The 21810-nt window shown below is 52.5% G+C and overlaps 2 protein-coding genes and 2 non-coding genes across 4 annotated transcripts; 3 read left to right on the top strand and 1 right to left on the bottom strand.

Annotated features, from left to right (window-relative positions):
- Window positions 1-116: 116 nt before the first annotated feature.
- Window positions 117-198, top strand: TRNAS-CGA (transfer RNA serine (anticodon CGA)). Its single transcript has one exon. It is a non-coding gene; the product is annotated as a tRNA-Ser (tRNA).
- A 1340-nt stretch (window positions 199-1538) lies between these two features.
- TRNAA-UGC (transfer RNA alanine (anticodon UGC)) lies at window positions 1539-1610 on the bottom strand. Its single transcript has one exon. It is a non-coding gene; the product is annotated as a tRNA-Ala (tRNA).
- A 1091-nt stretch (window positions 1611-2701) lies between these two features.
- FTCD (formimidoyltransferase cyclodeaminase) lies at window positions 2702-9472 on the top strand. Its single transcript, XM_031604460.2, has 14 exons — window positions 2702-2890; window positions 3704-3887; window positions 4181-4309; window positions 4472-4560; window positions 4983-5162; window positions 5234-5371; window positions 5864-5995; window positions 6672-6733; window positions 7196-7325; window positions 7466-7627; window positions 8289-8332; window positions 8452-8590; window positions 9004-9099; window positions 9324-9472. Exons 1-14 carry the CDS (start codon window positions 2837-2839, stop codon window positions 9408-9410), a joined length of 1626 nt encoding a protein of 541 aa, XP_031460320.1. The 5' UTR covers window positions 2702-2836; the 3' UTR covers window positions 9411-9472.
- Window positions 9473-9609: 137 nt separating this feature from the next.
- On the top strand, window positions 9610-12907 carry LOC116235987 (uncharacterized). The gene is made up of 4 exons (XM_090144575.1): window positions 9610-10565; window positions 10981-11016; window positions 11243-11586; window positions 12666-12907. The coding sequence occupies exons 1-4, from the start codon at window positions 10374-10376 to the stop codon at window positions 12865-12867; spliced, it is 774 nt and encodes a 257-aa protein (XP_090000701.1). The 5' UTR covers window positions 9610-10373; the 3' UTR covers window positions 12868-12907.
- The last annotated feature ends 8903 nt before the right edge of the window (window positions 12908-21810 follow it).

Here is a 21810-nt window from a genome sequence, read left to right as displayed (position 1 = left end):
CCCAGGGCTATGTGGGCACAGCGGGCTCCGCACAGACCTTCCCTCTGTGCAGAATGGGCTGCGGGGTGTTGGGCTGCCCCACAGGGACGACCGTGCTCGGAGCACAGGGCAGGGATGCTGTGATGGCCGAGAGGTGAAGGCGTTGGACTCGAAATCCAATAGGGTTTCCCTGCGCAGGTTCGAATCCTGCTCACAGCGATGGATTTTACCCCTGGCCTGGAGGTGTTGAATGCACACATGGTCTCAACCCATCTCTTGGTGGTTTCCTCCTCAAAAGCACTTCCCCACACATCACTGTGCTCACCACAGCTGCTCAGGTTTACCAGCAGACCCTTCTTCCTCCATGGGCACCCCAGGGCCTATTTTCAGCTCTCACCTAGATTTTGCAGGGCTTCTCTTCCCTCCCTCAAAGTCAAGTCCTGGATCCAACTTGTGCCTGGAGCCTGGTACTAGGGCCTGAGTCCAGCAGTACCAGGGATTGCACTGCCCCCAACACTCAAATGCGTGTTGGGAGTCTCCTTGTTGTCCCCTTGTGAGGGGGACCTCAACAGATAAACATCTTGGCTTGTCTGTATTAGAGGAATGATTCTCATTTAAGGTGGAAGAGGTCCTGGCTTCAGCTCCTGATGAGCTCTCCCCTTTTGGACACCATTGCCCTTCAGGCCTGGGGACAACTACTGTGAGGACAGGGCACTGATCAAACCCAAAGCCCCACAGCACCCTGACATCTTGGGCACAACTCCTCTGATACTTTGCTTCCCACCATGGCCAGCAGCCATGTACTGACCTGTGCTAGGTTGGCAAAATTCCGAGCAAAGTCATGGCCAGGTCAAAGTTCCTCCTAGTTGAGAACATCAGAACCATAGAATCAATTGAGTTGGAAAGGACTTTTAAAGGTCATCTAGTCTAACTCTCCTGCAGTGAATAGGGACTTCTGGAGCTCAATCAGATTGCTCAAAACCCAGTGCAGTCAGACCTTCAATGTATCTCCTATCAGGTCTCCCCAAGACCTTGCAATTGGCTTTGTTGAATCTCATAATATTCCCTGGGGCCCACTGCTTAACCTGTCTAGGTCCCTCAAGATGGCACCCCATCCCTCAGGCATGACACATAGCTCGGGTCATTCACCATGACTCTGTTGATGTCATTGATGATGATACTAAAAAGTATCAGTCCCAGCACTGACCCCTAAGAGACACCACTCATCACCAGTGAGTGATGCAGTTACAATACCATAGAAGGCAGACATGCCCTTGGTGAAACCATGCTGGTTAGGACATTCCATATCTTCTTTAACTTCCATGTGCCTTAGCACTGCTTTCAGGGGGATTTGTTTCATCATCTCCCCAGCAGAGTGGTGAGGCTGACGGGTCAGTAATTCCTTGGGTTGTCCATTCTCCACTTCTTAGAAATGGACGTGACATTGCAGGAAAGCACCAGGTGATCTACTGGGATGACAGGGGAGAAAGAGAGCTCCAAGGGGAAAGGGTCTCTGGAGAAAGATGAGGGAGGGTTTTTTGTCAGAGTCAGCAAAAGTGTGGAGATGCTGGGGGTTGAACCCAGGGCCTCCTGCATGCAAAGCAGGCGCTCTACCGCTGAGCTACATCCCCTGGATGGTGATGGTGGTGGAGGGTCTGTTTTTTGGGAACTTTTCCTCAGTCCTCTTTCTGAGTTGATGCTTCCTGCCAGCAGCTCCCCCTGTAGCACCCCATACATTGAAGGGCTAAAACACAGACACAGGGTTTCCTTTTTCCATCTGTGTCTCCCTCTAAACTCTCAAACTGTTCATGGCTATTTTGCACAGATAGCTCTTAGGGATCAATTCTTTACCTGCACTGCAACCTGGGGAAGCCTGGCTTGTTGCTCTGGGGGTATGACTCACTTCAGGTGTTTGAGGGCCAGTCTTCAACACCTGGACAACCCCAACTCTCTACCACACCCCTGTCCTGTCCAGTCCCAAGCCACTGTCACAGGTAAGAATAGGCCGTGTGTGCACATGCTGTGCTGCTGAGCCATATCTACATCAAGATGATGTTCAAGGAGTCTCTACTAAGGAATTCTTCCTCAGCTCTTCTCTTCTGCAGCTGCTGACTCTGCCTACCTGGGCAGTGGGGGGCAAAGGTAGGGCTGGGGCTACCTGAGGATGTCCTACAGGGAGGGATGGCTGGAGTGTGGAACAGGGGTCCATCCCAAGTTGTCTAGGCTGGAGCTGTGATGGCCAAGGGGTCTTCACCCCCTTGGAAGGAAGTGGACTCAAAATCCAATACAGTTCTCCTGTGCAGTCTGAAATCCTGCTCACAGTGATGGATTTTAGCATTGGCCTAGGACCTGGGGTGGGGGAGAGTCACACTGGTGTTGTGGAACATCAGAACTCCCCACCAGCACTGGCTTCTCATGGTTGTGTTTGTCCAGTTTATTCCTTTGGGCAGCTGGACTCTTCCTTTCTGTGTCCCTATCTTCTGTGTCCCTGTTGCTGATAGGGCTGTACTCAGTCAAGAGCATGTTACTGGGGTTGGGCTCAGAAGAAGATTTTTGTTTTTCTTCAGATGGTGTCAGCTTGTCTTAGTGACTCATGGGCACTAATGGGTAATGACTGCTGGAGATTTCTCTGGATGTGCTACTCAAACCCCACAAGAGCATTGCAGTCCAAACAATCACTGTTCTGTTGATCCAATACCTTTTCTGTCTCCTGGCTGTGGATCAGTGCAGTTAATGAGAAACCCTGGTGCTGGGCAGAGTGCTGGGAACATTGCTGCTCCCAGCAGGACGGCAAGAGCCAGAAAGACCTGTGAGGAGCCAAGCCCAGGGCCACAGGGTTTGGGCAGACATCAGGACCATGGCCAAGCTGGTGGAGTGTGTCCCCAACTTCTCAGAGGGATGCAACAAGGAGGTGAGGGCTGGCGGTGGGCTGCGGTGGGGGGCTGGCGGCTGGGCCTGTCTTGCAGCAGGTTTTGCACTGCTACTTGTGGCCTAGCTTGTAGTTTTCCAGCACTTTGAGCCCTTCTGGGCCAGCTGAAATCAGACTGAATTCAATTCAGTGAGAACTTTCATCTTCTACCTTGGTGGAAAATTGTGCACTAATACTGAAACTGCCCAAACACAGTATCTGATCCTGTTTTGCAACTCAGTAAAAAGCAGGATTTGGCAACCCTCTCCCTTCTGCCTGCAGATCGCCATAGGGTCTGGACAGTCTGGTACACCCTAATGGAGAAACCTCACTTTCAGCTGTTTTTCCAAACATGCCCCCCAAGTTAATATTGCCTGTGGTGGTCACCTGCCTTAGGCTGCACTTTGCCCCAGGGGTGAAGGTCAGCAAACCCAAAACTGTTGCAAAACTGCTGCTTCCGCTTGGTAATGGGCTTTGTGGAGCCAAATCTGTTTTGGAGTTTGCAGGGGACGGTGTCCTCAGGAATAGCAATTTGTGATGCTGCCCTTTTGCATGCAGCTTTACAAGGGCTTGAGGATACATGGGGCCTGGAAATGTCTGAGTCCCAGCTCTGCCAACTGGAAGTTGGATGCACATGCTTGTAGGTCCTGCATCTTCACTTCCTTCCTGACAAGTCTGAGGATGGGTGCATCCTCTGCACTGCTTGGAGCGGGGTGGAGGCACCTGAGCAAAAGCATTACCCACCTTGCAAAGCTGCTGGAGTGTAGTAGGCATCTCTTCAGCCCACCCAACTTGTCTACTTTGAATGCTTGGCAGGTGATCGAGGCGCTGGGGCAGGCCATCTCCCGGACACCAGGCTGCACACTGTTGGATGTGGACGCTGGTGCCTCCACCAACCGTACTGTTTACACCTTTGTGGGAACCCCTGAAGCTGTTGTTGAAGGGGCACTGAGCGCAGCCCGCGTGGCTTGGGAGCTCATTGACATGGGTCAGCACAAGGGTAAGCATTCCCAGGGCAAGCTGGATCGAGAAATAGGGACCAAAGCACTGCCAGCAGGCATGGACAATGTGTTTCCAGCACTGCAGGATGGATGCTGATGAGAAGGTGCAGAACACCTTCCCAGTGCTCATCTTCCCATTGCAGAGAGGCTGCATCCATCCTGTCCCTGGGCTACAGTAGGGACTCCTCTTTCCTTGCAGTGGCAATGTTCAGTCTGCAGAAAAAGCAGGGAAAGGGTCCTTGTCCCTTGTCTGCTTGTTTTTCCCAGCTCCTGATCTCTGCCCCACCCCCAGGTGAACATCCTCGCATGGGGGCCCTGGATGTCTGCCCCTTTGTGCCAGTGATGAATATCAGCATGGAAGAGTGTGTTGTTTGTGCCCACATCTTCGGGCAGCGCTTATCAGAGGAGCTGGGAGTGCCTGGTGAGTGGGGAGTGGGCAGACAGGCTCAGACCCCATACCCCTGTATACTCCCCACCATAAACATACAGCACTTCTTTTACAAAAGCTTCACCAAGGGCACAGTGGGGCAAATAGGTGAAACTAGACTGTTAGACAACATGCTCATCCCTCTCTGCCTTGCAGTATACCTGTATGGAGAGGCAGCCAGGCAGGAGAGCAGGAGAACCCTGCCTGCCATCCGTGCTGGGGAATACGAGGCACTCCCCAAGAAGGTGAGCCTGGCTTGGGAAGGAACCTCCTTTCTCAACAATTTCTCCAACAATTGCATGTATCAGCCGAGAGGTGTGAGGTGAGAGTGCAGGCAGCAGGCGTGGGCACTGTATTCACACATCCAGGTACGAGGTGCACCTCACTGCGATGGATGTCCATGGACTACAGTGAGATGGTAGTGGCTGAAGCAGGGAAGATGAGGAAGCTGGGCTTGCCCAGCCTGAGGAATTCATTTAGACCTTGGGGTTTCATCTCTTTGGCACAAGCATTTTGATCAGATGGAAGAGCTGATTAAATGTTTTGGGTGCTGCCGAGTGTGGTGGTGTTAATGGCAGATGCTGGTCATAGAAGGAGAGGCCACCTCTGGAAGGTTAGTTTGTGCTGCCTACCAGCATGCTCTCATACACTCTTTCTTCCTCTCCAGCTTGAAAAACCTGAGTGGGCTCCTGATTTTGGGCCCCCTACCTTTGTTCCCCAGTGGGGGGCCACAGTGACGGGGGCCCGGACGTTCCTGATTGCATACAATATCAACCTTCTATGCACCAAGGAGCTGGCACACCGCATCGCCCTTAACATCCGTGAGCAGGGTCGTGGCACCGACCAGGTACCCTTGTGCTGCCCTGGGTTGTCCTGCCCTGCTTGTCACTGTGCTTTGACCACAGTGGTTTCCCCCAGCCTGGAAGCTTGAAGAAGGTGCAAGGCATTGGTTGGTATTTGGAGGAGGAGAACATAGCCCAGGTTTCAACAAATCTCCTGGACTTTGAGACCACACCGCTCCATGCTGTCTATGAGGAGGTCTGCTGTAACGCAGAGGTGGGTAGTGCACAACGCTCATTTCAATGGGGAGTTTTGCAAAGCTTGTCTCTCTCCAGGTTTTTGGCCCAAAACCATAGCTGGGCTCTGCTTTCTCTTAGAATCATAGGACCACTAAGGTTGGAAGAGAACTCTAAGATCATATAGTCCAACAGCCCACCCACCCCCACCATGCCCACTAACCATGGCCCTCAGTGCCTTTTCTTCAAAGCCTTGAGGGATGCTGACTCCACCGCTTCCCTAGGCAGTCTGTTCCTATGCATTGCCACTCTTTCTCAAAAGAAATTTTTTCCTCTTATGTTCAGTCAAGTTGGGCAAAGAGCTGAACCATATGTAAATCCCAAAAGCTAAGCAAGTTTTTACTAACCTCAGCTCTTGCCTTATCTCCACAAGGTAGGTGCAACTTTGAAGGCCTTTCCATGAACCATGATGGGGATCACCTGGCTGAGGTGGCAGCTCTGGGGACACTCATGTTTATGATATTCTTCACAGGCATTGAAGCTCCCTGTGGTGGGATCCCAGCTGGTGGGGCTCATTCCCAAGAAAGCTATGCTAGATGCAGCTGAGTTTTACATCAAGAAGGAAAAACTCTTCATACTGGAAGAGGAACACAAGATCAAACTGGTAATGTGAGTCCTCCCAATACTGAGACAAGGGTGGGATTACAGACCTCCAGCCTTTTAAAATGCCACTGAGCAGGGACCTTGGACCCGGGCAGCCCCCAGGCATGTTGGATATTAGATACCCCATTACCCTTGGCTCAGGGAAATGGTGCCTGGAAAGCTGTGAAAGCACAGCAGCTGGGACAAACTGATTTATAACCCTCGGATGCTGAGATGTTCAGGGGAGCAGAGAGCCCATCCCTTTAGGACTGAGACTGGACGCAGCTTCCCAGCCTGCCTGTGTGAAGGCTGTGAGGAGAAGGACACACAACTCAAGGACGGTGCTTAGTATTAACAGGACACTGTCCCAGCACCGGTGTAAGCTGAAAAGAAAGAGACAGGCTCTGCTTTTCTGTTCCAGGGGGGAAGGGAGCAGGGAGGGACTTTGTCACCCTATGAGGAATGTGCTAGATAAGAACGAGCTAATTATTTATCCATGTGGTTTCCAGTCACCCATGGATACCACATGCCACTCCCACCTTTGGGATGGGAGGCACCGGTGGAACCAGTCTGCCTTGCCTTGGGTAGTGACTCTCTCCCATGGTTAATTAAAAGTGGGGCACAAGGACACAGTGGGATGAGTTGACTGGGTGCTCAGTGCCAGGTTGGGGCTGATGTGTTGGTGCTGCTCCTTGCAGGTTGTCAGCCGGCTCGGTCTGGACTCCCTGTCTCCATTCAACCCCCGGGAGCGCATCATCGAGTAGGAGCTCCTCATCATTCCTGTCTCTGGCCAGGCTGGGGGATGTTGCTGCCTGCTTCTTGCACTAAGATTGCTTTGAGAAAGAGAAGTTCACATTTAAATGAGGACATGCATAACCAAGACCTTGCCCCTTTGCCCTTGGTTACAGAGCTCCAACTAGCACATGGGCATATTCCCATTCCATAAAGTGCTGTTTGCAGAGAGACATCCCTCCCACGCAGCACAATCCCTGACATCACCAGTGCACGTGCCCCCCGGTGCCCATCTGTCCCCATGAGGCTCCCTGTCTCCTTCTCTTTCCCACCCTCCTACATCTGGGAGGTCTCCCAGCACAGTGCTAGCCCCTTTCCCAACTGACTAAGGGGTGGATGAAAAGCCAGTGGAGAGGGCAGTGTGGAATGAAAAGGGACTGGCTGGTGGTGGCCACGAGCATGAGGTTGTCTGACCCATGGTGTACTGCAGGTACCTGGTGCAGGCAGGACAGGAGGACAAGGGACTGGTTGCAAAGCCACTGGGTGCCTTTGTGCGAGCAGTCGGCGGGAGGTCAGCAGCGCCAGGAGGAGGATCGGTGGCTGCAACTGCGGCCTCTCTAGTATGTGCCCTGTGCCACGGAGTCCCTGCTTGCTTGGGTGTTTCTCCAGGCACCTGGGGGCTCCTTGGTGAGGGAACCTGGCACAGTGGTAGTGGCAGGTGCGGTGTCCCAGTGGAGGACTTACTCCAATGCTTTCACAGGGAGCGGCCCTGGGCTGCATGGTGGGCTTGATGAGCTATGGGAAGCGGCAGTTTGAGCAGCTGGATCCCATCATGAGGAATGTGATCCCTCCCCTCCACCAGGCCATGGATGAGCTGGTTGCCATGGTGGATGCCGACTCCCGTGCCTTCAGCAGCTATATGGTGAGGTGTCACCAGCCACGGCCCTGCTTGTAGGCAAGGCGTTCCAGGAGGCAGCACTGCATCCTGATGCCCTTAGGAGCAGGGCTCATCCCCGCAGGGCTGGGGGAAGGTACATTACTTGGGGTGGAGTGACTAATGCACTGTTAGAATGTGTCCAGAAGAGGGCCACCAAAACGCTCCAAGGGATGCAACACTTCCATGAGTACAGGCTGGGAAAGCTGGTGGCTCTTCAGCCTGGAGAAGACCCTGAGGTGACCTGGTAGCAACCTTTCATTATCTACAGGGGGCTGTGAGAGAGAAGGGGACAGATTCTCTAGCTGGGGCTGTTATGACAGGACAAGGGGAAATGGTTTCAAATTCAGAGAGGGGAGATTTAGACTGGGTATAAGAAAAAGTTTCTTACAGTGCGGGTGGTGAGGCACTGGCACAGGTTGCCCAGAGAGGTGGTGGATGCCCTTTCGATGGAGACATTCAAGGTCAGGCTGGATGTGTATCTGAGCACATGGAGCTGCAGATCAATAGATTCTATGATTCTATAATTATATAATTCTATGAAGAGGTTCAGCATACTATGGGAGCTAATGGTTCTGCCGTGGCCCCTGATGCACACGTGGTCTCAGAGCTCCCCTCACCCACCAAACTTGCTTTTCCTTGACTGCAGGAAGCTATGAAGCTGCCAAAAAGCACCCCTGAGGAGAGGGAAAGGTGAGTCTGATTGGCAAGGGCTTGCAATGGTAGTGGGAGCTTGAACATGAGCTTATACACAACAGCTGAGCAACCCAGGGCTTGTCTCAGCATTCACCAGGGGATGTCCCCTATCCCAGGCGAGCGGTCGCCATGCAGCAGGGGTTGAAAACAGCGGTGGAAGTGCCCTGCACCCTGGCAGTGAAGGTGAACAACCTCTGGTCCTCACTGAAGATGCTGGCGCACCATGGCAACCTGGCCTGCAAATCTGACCTTCAGGTACAGCCCCACACTCAGGAGCTTCCATGGCTGGTGGGCTCACATGTTGTTCTGGCTGGGGCTTTAAGGCTGCCTAGCTCATTGCTTGTCCACACAGGGTTCTCCACTGCTACTTGAAACCTATCCAGCTTTTCTTGCCAAAACAGGCCACTGCTTTCCATTTAGTAACTTTTTGGCAGCTTGCAAGCCTTTCAGGAAAGCTGTTCTGCATTATCCCTCGCCTGAATTTTCCCACCTGGCAAGATGGGAAGGTCATAAAATGTTTCCCACCATAGAAGCTGCATCTTGAAAATGCCAAACAAGGGGACATCGCTTTCCATAGCAGACAAACTGCAGCCTGAGGGTCTGCCCTGCTGCCAGACTGTGATGTGCTACTCTGTTTCAGTCAGTTTTCTAGAAGCCTCTTTTCACAGGTGGGAGCCAAAATGCTGGAAGCCGCTGTGTTTGGAGCCTATTTTAATGTCATGATCAATCTCAAAGACATAACAGATGAGAAATTCAAGGCTGAGGTAAGCAGGTGCTGCATTTGTGTCCCAGCCCTGGTAGTGTGGACGAGTCCAGGATCCCTGGGACTCTGTTCAGAGGGGCTTTGGGGGTTGTGGGCATAAGGGTACACTTGTGCCAGGGTAGAGACAGAGACACCACAAAGACTGGGGAGATTCATGGGCTGGGCGGATGACACACTATCTGTCCTTCAGACTGGAAATGATGCACCTTCTCCCTCCCCACGCAGACATCGCAGATGGTCACCGGGCTGCTGGAGGAGGCAAAGCAAGGCTCAGCACTTGTGTTGGCACTGCTGGAGAAACGAGAAGCTTGAAAGGATCTCAGGGCTGGGCCAGGGAATACACCGGGGATACACAAATACAGATGGGAAACATGCTTGTTCCTGTCTGGGCTTCTTTGGCACCCATATCGGGGAAGCTGCTTCTCTTGGGCGGTCCCAGGGTTACGGTCCTGTTCTAGCCTTTCCTTGGCCAAGGATGATTTTCATTGCCCGGGGCTTGGACCTTGCATCTGTCCTCCCATCCATGGGGCAGAGGGAGTAGGCTGGGCTGGCGGTGCCATGGGAATCCTGTGGGTGGCAATGGCTGGGACCCCATCATGCTGCCTGGATGGAGATGGCTGGGCACCTAATAGCCCTTACCATCCAACTTGTCTCTCTGACCAGAAAACTCCCTGAGACACTCTGTGAGACTGCGGCAAGGCCGGGCACTGGGGCCACACACCTTTCTGTGCAGTCTTCTTGGCAGTGAGCGAATGGGCCCACTGAATCACTCAGTGCTAAGGGAGGGCATGCTGCCAAGCACAGGGCAGCACCAAGCAGTCAGCAGGAGGAAGGAGGGTGTTACTGGGAGGCGACTGTGGAGCTCTTCATAGCCCCCTGGAAAGGAAGATCCAAGCATGGGTGGCTTAGCCTCTGTCAGCCCCATGATCGAGGCTGTTGCTGGGTCTGAAGGCAGACATCACCTCCTCTGCAGAGCAGACTGAGCTCGACCTGCTCAGGAGGTGGATGCTGGGGAGAGCCCACCATCCCCGGCTCTGGTCCTTGGCAGTGATACAGGGGGCTGACAGCAGTGCCCTGCGCCCACTGTCCTGCAGCAGGCCCAGCAGGACATGACCCCCGTGCCTCCCCCGCACACAGCACCCACGTTGGGTGCAGCGCACCAGGGTTCATGGCAGGGACGCCTGACTCACCCCATCACCTGACACCATGTGATTGATCAGCCCTGCAGACCTTTGTGCTGGGTGGGAGAGAAGTGCTGACGTTTACCCCGTGCCCATGGTGACCGCCGCAGCACCGGGAGTGGTGCTGCCAGTTTCATTGCTCCGCTTGCCCGCCGCACCTTCCTCGCCCAGGCAGGGCTCCGTATTTAACGGGTGCCTGAGGGCTGGGCCCACTGCTTCGGGAGAGCCACACCAAGGACGGCCAGCAGGACTGCGGTGCTCTCGGAAGGAACTGATCTGCGGGGTGGTAGGTGAGCAGAGCTGATCCCTGACATGGCCGAGACTGCTGGAGACAGGGGCACTGGGGGGTACCAGGGCTGGTGCGGGGACAGGATGCGATTTCCTCAGTGCCCGTCTTGCTCTGCAAGGACACAGGTTGCACATGTGAGCTTAGGTCGTGTTGTATCGGATTTGGTGCATAATTTCCATTAATGATGGAAAACAAGTGCCGGGGGTTGGGCAGTGAGTGCCTGGCACTCAGCATCCTCAGAAAGGATGGGGTGGTTGTGGGAACCTGCAGTGGGAGAAGTGTCATTTCTGTGCCTGGGGCGTGTGGACTGCAACTGGGCTTGTGGCCAGTGGCCAGGTGTGCAAAGGTAGGGGCCAAATGGTAACCTGTGTGCTGTGGTGAAGCACTGACATTTCCTGTCCTTCCTTTGCAGCTTGGAGTCAATAGAGGATGTGGAACGCTAGCCAAGGTGAGCAGCCACAGGGCTAGGGCTGGTCTGTTGGTGCCACGCAGTCACTGGGGCTTGGGAAAAGGCCTGAGGGATTACTTGTGTTCCAGAGGGGAGGGGAACATCACCTGTGAGGTGGGCATAAACCAGGCGGGATGCTTTGAGTGCATGGGTACACCAGCTCCATGCATTGCCTTTCCAAGGAATACCTGGCTTATCTGACTTGTAATCCCCCTCTTTCTCCTAGGCACACCACCACCACCGCAGATGCAAGTCTGCCCACCTGCCCCTCCGAATTGCCAGTACCCTGGGCCCAGCAACCCTTGCTACCCAGCAGTGCCACCTGGCCCCCCTGGCACCTGCCCCCCAGGGCCCCATCCACCTGGCCCTCACCCACCAGGCCACCACCACCATGGTCACCACTCACCAGGCCACCACCACCACGGCCACCACCACCATGGGCATCCCCCACATGGGCCACCAGGATGCCCACCAGGGTGCCCACCAGGCCACCATGACTGCCATCAGAAGCACAAGAAGAAGCACAAGAAGAAGCACTCCAAGTGTTCCCACAAGCACCATGGAGGCAAGGTATGGTTGCAGCAGATCCCCAGCTCTCTGTTGTGGTCTTGTGTGCTCCCCCTCTGCCCCAGACCAGCTAGAGTGGGTGGTTAATGGCTTTTTTTTGTTGCTTTGGAGACTCCCTTTTGGTTTATAAATAGGCAAGCATGTGCCATTTCAAATCAGACTTTTGAAACCTGATACCTGGAATTCCCTGAAGCAATTCTAAACAGCAGATTGATGCAGCTCAGGGTGCACCATACAATGTGTTAAATCAAATTCTTTGGACAGCAAGTAGCTCCTTGTCTCTGCTGGGCGGATATGCTGCAGTGCTCTCCTAATGACAAATCTGGATAGGACTGAGTGAAGGACTGTAGAACAAAACCCCAAATCCACCATCTGAGGCAGGAGCATTTCCCAAATGAAGCAAATCCTCAGTTCCTTTTGGTGTTTGATTGCTTAGAAGGTGATCTACCTTGACATTTGCCTTTGCTGGCAGAGACTAGAAACTTTCCAGAAGTTGGAAAGCTGAACAATCTTGAAAAATAATGATTACAAACCAGTCCTCCAGCAGCATTTGCATAATTATATTTGCCAAGTGTTATGACAGAAAAATAATGATTTCCAGCTCTACAATATAGTATGTAACAGCACTGCAATAAACATTATGATCATGCTATTAGTAATCCATTTTATCGTAATGGCAAGACAGCCCAGCACATGTTTGTTGCCCTGGGCCCAGTAACAACACTGGTAATTACCAGGCTTGCAGTTCATCCAGTGTACACACCTGAGGGAACACCTTTTGGTGGTGTGCAAAGACTCTCAGCTGGGCTGAGGTGAGACTACAGCCACCATGGGTGTGCATTGCAGCTGCTGCCAGCTCAACCTGAACTAAGCTGGGCACTGGGAATGGGCATCCAGCTCGTTCCAGGCAGCAGCTGGAGGTGGTGGGCATGTCGCACTGAGGGGGTGGGGGGCTGTGGGAGCCCAGCTGGGACTGGGCAAGTCCCTCAGCCTCACGCCTGCAGCCGCGAGCTCCTATTAGAAGCGGTGTGGAAGAGGGTTGTTTCTGTGCTGTCCTGAACTGGCTTTACCTCCTCCTCCAGCACTCAGGCAGCTCAAGCAGCTCAAGCAGCTCTGATTCTGACTGAAGAGAACATCTCCTGCCTGTGTGGAGGTGAACCCCGAGGAGACAATAAACGAAGACAAATGCCCCGCAAGAGCCACCTACTCGTTGTGCTGCCCCATTCTCCCTTCTCTGCAGCCTGCATTTTGCCTGTTGGTGATCTTCTCGCTTTTTGTTTGTAAATTCTTTGCCCTGGAATTGTTGTAAATAAAGGAACAGAAAAGCTTGGCCTCTGTCTTTATTGAGAGGGGCTCACATCCCACCTCCACACTGAGACCCGTTCCCGTGACTGTGAGTAACAGCACAAGGAGTTTTGTGGGCTGGTTTGCCCCCTGTGGTTGGTTATCCCTCTGCAGTGCTGCAGCCGTCTCTTGTCTGTAAAGCAGCTCACTGCAGCTCTCCTTTCCAGTGCAGGGAAAGCACAGCAGCGATGCTGCAGCAGACAAGGCCACGGCACCCCACTGCTTTACCCCCCCCCTCTGGCCCTGACTCATGGCCTTCCCTGCAGCTGCCCTGCCAGCTCCTCTGCTCCTCGCACAATTCATACCTGGACATCTCCTCATCCCCGTGCCACCTCCATCAGTGAGCACCCAGCCTGTGGTGCCAGTTCCTGGAGCCACGCTGGGCTGTAGGCCTGCAGCAGGAGTGGTGTGTGTTCCAAACCAGCTCTACCAGCAGGAGAGGACTCTCACCTACCTTGTCTGCTTCAGCTGTCCTCCCCAGGGCAGCCCTTGGCAGGCACAGCCTGCGTGACTGGTTGTGCCAGTGTCCTGTTGGCATGGCTGTGTCTCTCTGGGCTACATGCTTTGCTACTGGTTGAATCTGCAAAGGGGAAGGCAGCAGTGGCTTCCTCAGCCTGGGCAGAGATGCCAGGGTCCAATGTGTTGGCAATAGGGCACAATTTTATAGACATCTCATTTTCTTCACTGTCTTCATTCCCCATCTCCTCTAATACCATCATTTTATCTGAATGTGGTGTTTTCCCCACTGCTGTTTGCTTCAGTAGTGCTGTCTCAATCAATCCCTGTCCCGGTCCCCTCACACTGGGGATAACACAGCAACTGATGGCTGTCAGGCTCCTGCTACTGTAATCAGAGAAGTGAATATGAGTACAATCAGCCCTTTCCATTTACCAAAGCGGGACTCCAACACCCAGTGATAGAAGTATCTACCCCTGCATTTTCTGCCAATTCATCGGCAAGGGTGGTAAGCCCTTGCAGTGCCTCAGTTCTTGTGCCATCCGGAGCTGTGTTTCTGGGGATGAAGGTGCAACAACGGGTACAAAGCATTACACACACCTCCCCTTCCTCTGCTAGCATCATGTCTAGGATGATCCTATTTTCCCAGACTGTCCTACTTGTGGCATCTCACTCTTCTGCATTTCCCTTTATTACGCTCTTTGTATAATTTCTAAATTGCTGTTGATTTTAATAGATGTAGTTAATTCAATCTACACTCTTGTTGATCGACAGCAACAAGAACAGTGACTCAAACCCTGCAGCAATTTAATTTCTCGTCTTCAATTTGTCAGGGAAGTCAAGAAGTGGAGAATTAAAACTGTTGGCTGGCCCACATGATATTAGCATACTTTGCAGTGTTTTTCACAAGAGATATGTAAGCATTTGCATCAAAAGCCACACTTGTCGAATTAACATTTCTAATGATTACAAGAGCCCATATTACTGTCCTTGGATTCACAATTTCAGAGGTCCAGCTGACTTTGATTCCCACTGTGTTTGAGGGACCTTCTTGAATCTGGGATGATGTATCTACAGTGCTTGTTCTTTAATTCTGACTGTTGTCTGGGGTGTTAGCAGTATCGGGAACGGAACTTCCCACCTTGGCTCCAGGGGTGAGTCTGAAAGAGATCTTATATATACACGTAATCTCCTGGTAAAATATCACGTATTGAGCTGTCAAGGCCTTGGGCTCCAGTCTCTCTGTTTCCCAAAGGTATTTGTGTAGACTTATCACATACTCAGTATTTCACCCCTTACCTGGGTAGAAATCCCCATAAGGCACAACGTAAGGACTTCCATACAGAATTTTGCAAGGACTTTACCCCTCTCTGGTTCTAGGTTTCATTCTGATTCTCAGGAGAGCCAGAGGCAATGCCTGTGGCCAGGATAGTCCATCCTCATGGCCCAGTTGTACAACCTGTGATCTAATCACAGAATCACAGAATGGCCCACATTGGAAGGGACCGCAAGGACCATGAATATCCAACCTCCCTGCCACAGGCAGGGCCACCAACGTCCCCGCTTCACACCAGCCCAGGCTGCCCAGGGCCCCATCCAATCTGGCCTTGAACACCTCCAGGGATGGACGGGCATCCACAGCCTCTCACAGGTGTTCCAGCACCTTACCACTCTCTCTGTAAAGAGCTTCCTCCTGACATCCAACCTCAATCTTCCCTCCCTCAACTTCAAACCATTTCCCCTTGTCCTGCTGTTACCTACCCTTTCAAAGAGTTGATTGCCCTCCTGTTTGTAGGCTCCATGTACTGAAAGGCTGCAATGAGGCACAACCTTCTTTTCTCCATGCTGAACAAGCCCAGCTCCCTCAGCCTGTGTTCGTAGGGGAGGTGCTCCAGCCTTCTGGTCATCTTTGTGGCTCCTCTGCACCCTCTCCAATAGCTCCCTGCCCTTCTTGTACTGGGGGCTCCAGACCTGGACACAGTACTGCAGATGGGGCCTCGCAAGAGCAGAGTATAGGGAGACAATCACCTCCCTGCCCCTGCTGGCCACCCCTCTTCTGATGGAGCCCAGGATACCATTTGCCTTCCGAGCTGCAAGAGCACACTGCTGGCTCACGTTCAGTTTTTCATCCATCAGGACCCTCAGGTCCTTCTCTGCAGGGCTGCTCTCAAAGGCTGCTCCTTCCAGTCTGTATGGATACCTGGGTTCCCAAGACAGACCCCTGGGGGACGCCGCTCGTTACCGGCCTCTACCTGGACACAGAGCCATTGATGACCACCCTCTGTCTGCGGCCTTTCAACCAGTTTCTTATCCATCGAGTGGTCCACCCATCAAATCCACATCCCTCCAGTTTGGAGATAGGGATGTGGTGGGGGACCATGTCAAAGGCCTTGCTCAAGTCCAGGTAAATGACATCGGTCGCCTTTCCCTTGTCCACCGATGCCTTCACTCCATCATAAAAGGCCACCAGATTGGTCAGGCATGACCTTCCTCTGGTGAAGCCGTGCTGGCTGTCACGGATCACACGCCCTTTCCTCATGTGCTCAAGCATGTCAGCCAGGATGATCTGTTCCATGATCTTCCCAGGCACAGAGGTGAGACTCACCGTTCTGTAGTTGCCGGGGTCCTCCTTGCTCCTTTTCTTGTAAATGGGAGTGACGTGACCCTTCATACAGGATCACACCTGACAGCCACAACTTCTCAAATATGATGGAGAGCAGCTCGGCAACCACCTCAGCCAGCTCCTTCAGAACCTGGGATGCACGCCATCCGGCCCCATAGACTTGTACACATTCAGTCTCATCAGGCGGTCTCGGACCTGCTCTGTCCTCACAGCGGGGGGGGATTTACCACCCCGGTCCCCACCCAGAGGTGTAGGGATGCAGGGCTCGGGGATGGGAGAAGTACTGGAATCCTGGCCGCCAGTGAAGACTGAGGCAAAGAACTCACTCAGTACCTCAGCCTTCTCTCCATCCGTTGCAGCCAGTTCTCCTTTTACATTTACCAAAGGAGGTACACTTGTTTTGGCCTGTCTCTTTTGGCCAGTGTACCTGTAGAAAGTCTTCCTATTGTCTTTCACATCCCTCGCCAAGTTCGGTTCTGCCTGTGCCGTGACTTTCCTGATCCCACATCTGCAAGTCCGGATGGCCTCCCTGTGTTCTTCCCAGGTGACACGGCCTTGTTTGCAGAGCTTGAGCGCACCTTTCTTTGCCCTCAGCACGCCCAGCAGGGCCTTGCTGAGCCACGCCGGCTTCCCCCCTCCTCTGCCTGCTTTCTTCTTCAGAGGGACAGAGAGCTCTTGCGCCCTCAGGAAAGGCATCCTTCAGGTGGTTCATCCCTTCCACCTGGCTGCTTGCCTGTGGTCTGTGTGGTTTGTGCGATTGCCGGTCCATTCCCAATAGCCTGCTGACCTGTTGGACAATCTTTGCAGTAAAGTGAGTTTCCTGGTTGGAGGATATTGTTGCAGCAACCCCAAGCCTTGGGATCAATCTCCTGCAACAATACTTTGGTCACTTCTTTGGCTTTATTGGTCCTGCAAAGGAATGCTTCTGGCCACCTGGGGAGGGTACTGGTTCAAACTAGCATATAGCAACAGCCTCCTTTTTATTAAACAAAAACCAAAAAACCTCTTTATCAATCAATTTGCCTTTGTTGCCTGGAAGGTTCCTTTTCCTAATAGGCCCCACTTCCTGGTTACTCGGATTGTACAATTACTTTCTGATGTCTGCCCCCCAGTATGTTTCATTATGTTCCCTTAGAACCGATTTCCACAGAATACTAAAGGGCACAACGACGTGTCCATCTGGGTACGCACCCATCTGTCAGCTTGCTCTCTTCCCTCTTAAACCATTAATTAGATTCCTGTCCCCTCTAGAATACTTGACAGCTTCTGACTCAGGTTCAGATATTTTCAGTTTACTGTCTGGAATTAAAACCAGTTCACCAATTTCGTTTCCTTCAGCTGCCTGTTTTGCCACCTGATCCACCATCAGATTTCCAGTCTCCTGTGCAGTGTTACCTTTCGGATGTCCTTTACACTGCACAACAGCCATTCAGCATGACATAACCACACTGAATCTGTGTTCCTTGTGTGTGAGCAACCCTTTCTCTTTCCAGATGGCACCATGAGCTTATACCACCCCAAAAGATATTGTCATGGTTTTATGTTTTTTGATTTTCAGTATTCCACATCAAAACATCACGTACTGGAATTAAAGTGTTAATGCTCCAATTCCAGGTACCTATCCCGATACATGATGGAAGTCATGGGATCTGACCCTTCTGGTTGGGCGGGCTCTTACAGCCTGGCAGTGGGTGCTGGAGGTGCTTTCCCAGCCGTTCCAAGCTTTTCAGGTTTGACTCGGTCTCAGGAACTCTCTCTCTCCTATCTTATTGGATTTATTAGTCTCAATTTCAATTAGATTGTATTATACTGTATTATTTTGCATTCCGATATCATAGTTAGTACAATAAGTTTACCTCCATAGATTGTTGCTGCTGTTTTTTTTTCCTCCCTTCCTTCCTTCACACTCTGTGGGGCCAGGGGGGGGGGGGGAGGGTGGAGGGGTCAGGGGCCTACTGCCCCCTGTCACGGGCATAGATTGATCTAGTTAGCTCCATGACAGATGTTTCCAGTTTCTTATTCAATATTCCCCCTGGCTCACCAGCAACATCTCTCCTATGAGTCAAAATGCAACCCAGGGGGTCTTTTCGGTATCTCTTCAGACACCCCTTGTCCAATAACAGCTTCCTAGGAAACGCTTTCACACCATAAACATTTAACAACCACAAAGACAGTGAGAAGAACCAATACGGTTTATCTTTGGGATCCTTCCTCTCCCCACCTCCCTCCAGGCTCCAACCTTCCCTCTGTGTTCCTTTCCCACTCTTGCATAACTAATCATGCCTAATCACGCCTCTTTCTTCTCCAGCAAACAACATACCCACGATAAACAGCATTTCCATCCACGAGTAGAAATTGGGTCCTAGAAATTGATCTGCTTCTCTGATAGGATCCTCCATAAAGGGATTTGTTTCCTTCTTGAAACTCCTCACCTTTCTGCTAGTAAGAAGGGGGAAGGACATTAACATCTTGTTTACATTGCTCCAATTCCCTCAGTTATTGAGAATGTGCCCTCTCTCCAGGACCCTGCACGGGATCAGCAGCACGGCCATTCCCCACCTCTGCAAAGACCGCTGCCACTTGCATTGCTTTAGAAGTTGAAGGGGGGAGCAACTTCCCTACAGGATCCCATTTACGACCTTCCTGCTCCTCTCCTTTTTCTTTTGAACTTTGACTCCCTCTTGTGAGGAGCTCTTTGACTTCTTGCACCCATTATGCGGCATGAGCTGATTCTGTTTCAGAGAAACAAGTCTTAATGTTTACATATAAATCCAAAGCCTGACAAACCCAACCTTCATCAGACCCACATTTTGGTCAAAACAATGATTTTCCCTCTAGTGGCTCTCTTGGCCATGTCTGTACACAATATTTAAGCACCTTTTTCCTGCCCTTGTCCCTAGTTCTGGATTATTTGTCCAATGCAGAAGCATCTTTCCCAAGGGACTATCTCTAGACACGACTTCGGGGACCCTTTTCCCTGCTCTTAGGAGCTCCTGTTCCCCATCCCTCCTGCTGTGAACTCCCCAGCTCACAGGTTAACACACTCCGATGCTCAGATTCAGGGCCAATCCCTCCGGATCAATATTTTTCTAATATCTTGTTAGTTCTAATGCAGAAACAACATTCCATTCCTGCAACTTGTCATCAAGGACCTCGCATTCCTACGGGTTCTGCGTTTCTCCCTGAAGTTTGCAAACAAAATTACATTTCTTTGATTCGCCATAATAACCTTTTATATTTCCTCAGTCAGCAGTGCTCTGGGACCACTGTCCTGCAGCAGGCCCAGCAGACATGACCTCCGTGCCTCCCCCGCACACAGCTCCAGGGTTCGTGCTTCACCCCATCTCCTGAAAGCACGTGACTGATCGGCCCTGCAGACCTTTGTGCTGTGTGGGAGAGCAGTGCAGAAGTTTAACCGGGGGGAGCTGGGAGTGGTGCTGCCAGTTTCATTGCTCCGCTTGCCCGCCGCACCTTCCTCGCCCAGGCAGGGCTCTGTATTTAACGGGTGCCCGAGGGCTGGGCCCACTGCTTCGGGAGAGCCACACCAAGGACGGCCAGCAGGACTGCGGTGCTCTCGGAAGGAACTGATCTGCGGGGTGGTAGGTGAGCAGAGCTGATCCCTGACATGGCCGAGACTGCTGGAGACAGGGGCACTGGGGGGTACCAGGGCTGGTGCGGGGACAGGATGCGATTTCCTCAGTGCCCGTCTTGCTCTGCAAGGACACAGGTTGCACATGTGAGCTTAGGTCGTGTTGTATCGGATTTGGTGCATAATTTCCATTAATGATGGAAAACAAGTGCCGGGGGTTGGGCAGTGAGTGCCTGGCACTCAGCATCCTCAGAAAGGATGGGGTGGTTGTGGGAACCTGCAGTGGGAGAAGTGTCATTTCTGTGCCTGGGGCGTGTGGACTGCAACTGGGCTTGTGGCCAGCGGCCAGCTGTGCAAAGGCTGTGGTGAAGCACTGATGTTTCCTGTCTTTCTTTTGCAGCTTGGAGTCAGTAGAGGATGCCGAAATCTTGCTTTGGTGAGCAGCCACAGGGCTAGGGCTGGTCTGTCAGTGATACGCACTCACTGGGGCTTGGGAAGAGACTCAGAGCAGCCACCAGGCACCCTGTGTGTGCCAGATGGGAAGGGGGTATAAACTGTGAGGTGGGCATAAACCAGGTGGGATGCTTTGAGTGCATGGGTGCACCAGCTCCCTGCATTGCCCTTTGAAGAAATGTCTGGCTCTGATGACTTGTAATCCTCCTCTTTCTCCTAGGCAAATCACGATCATCACCGAAGCAAGACTGCTTGTCTGCCCCTCCGAATTGCCAGTACCCTGGGCCCAGCAACCCTTGCTACCAAGCAGTGCGTCCCTGCACCTCTGGGACCTGTCTCCCAGGGCCCCCTCCGCTTGGGTGCACACTGGGACGCTGCCTGGGACCCTGCCTGTGTGCCTACATGTGTACTGATGTGTGTGCCAACCTGTGTGCCAACCTGCGTGCCCACCTGGGCACATACCTGTCTGCACACCTAGGTACACACCACTCCCCGACTTCTGAAGAAGCATTCCAAGAGCTACCACAAGCTACACTGAGGCAAGGTATGTTTGCAGCAGATCCCCAGCTGTTGTGGTCATGTGTGCTCCCCTCTGCTCCTGACCAGCTTGAATGGGTGGTTAATGGCTTTTTTTTTGTTGCTTTGGAGAATTCCTTTTGGTTCATAACTAGGCAAGCATGAGCCATTTCAGATGAGTGTTTTGAAACCCGATACCTGGAATTCCTTGAAGCAATTCTAAACAGCAAATTGCTGCAGCTCAGGGTGCGCCATGCAGTGCCACACTGAGGGGGTGGGGGGCTGTGGGAGCCCAGCTGGGACTGGGCAAGTCCCTCAGCCTCACGCCTGCAGCCGCGAGCTCCTATTAGAAGCGGTGTGGAAGAGGGTTGTTTCTGTGCTGTCCTGAACTGGCTTTACCTCCTCCTCCAGCACTCAGGCAGCTCAAGCAGCTCAAGCAGCTCTGATTCTGACTGAAGAGAACATCTCCTGCCTGTGTGGAGGTGAACCCCGAGGAGACAATAAACGAAGACAAATGCCCCGCAAGAGCCACCTACTCGTTGTGCTGCCCCATTCTCCCTTCTCTGCAGCCTGCATTTTGCCTGTTGGTGATCTTCTCGCTTTTTGTTTGTAAATTCTTTGCCCTGGAATTGTTGTAAATAAAGGAACAGAAAAGCTTGGCCTCTGTCTTTATTGAGAGGGGCTCACATCCCACCTCCACAGAGACCCGTTCCCATGACTGTGAGTAACAGCACAAGGAGTTTTGTGGGCCGGTTTGCCCCCTGTGGTTGGTTATCCCTCTGCAGTGATGCCAGCTGCTGTCTTGTGGAACTCCTTAATGCTGTGTGATGTTCCCCAGCTGTTGCAGAAGGGCTGGCTGGAGAATAAAGTAACTCCCCTCATGCAGAGCTGCATGAGTTTCCATCCTGTTTGCAAGGCTGTGTGCGTTTGGGGGGGGGGGAGTTGGGATTTGCTACTTTGGCTGCACATCCCTCCCAGGACAGCTCCTGTCTCACCTCGGACTGGATGCAGCCGTCTCTTGTCCTTAAAGTAGTTCCCTGCAGCTCTCCTTTAGTCGCTGAGTTGCTTCCTCAGCCTGGGCAGAGATCCCAGGGTCCACAGTCTGGTGTGGAATTTGGCCAAGCAGGAGCCGTCCTGGGGTAGAGCAGCTTTAGGAGGTGGCCATGCTCATTGCTCTTTACCGTCCTTCACAGTCCTTACCCACAGCCCTGAGCCAAAGAACATGAAGCAGGTGATGAATGATGTC

The sequence above is a fragment of the Phasianus colchicus genome, chromosome 7 (genome assembly GCF_987193195.1).
Source record: "Phasianus colchicus chromosome 7, bPhaCol1.hap1.1, whole genome shotgun sequence".
NCBI lineage: Eukaryota > Metazoa > Chordata > Aves > Galliformes > Phasianidae > Phasianus > Phasianus colchicus.
Note: the sequence above shows the minus strand (reverse complement) of the source record. Positions and strands in the feature narration are given on the sequence as shown.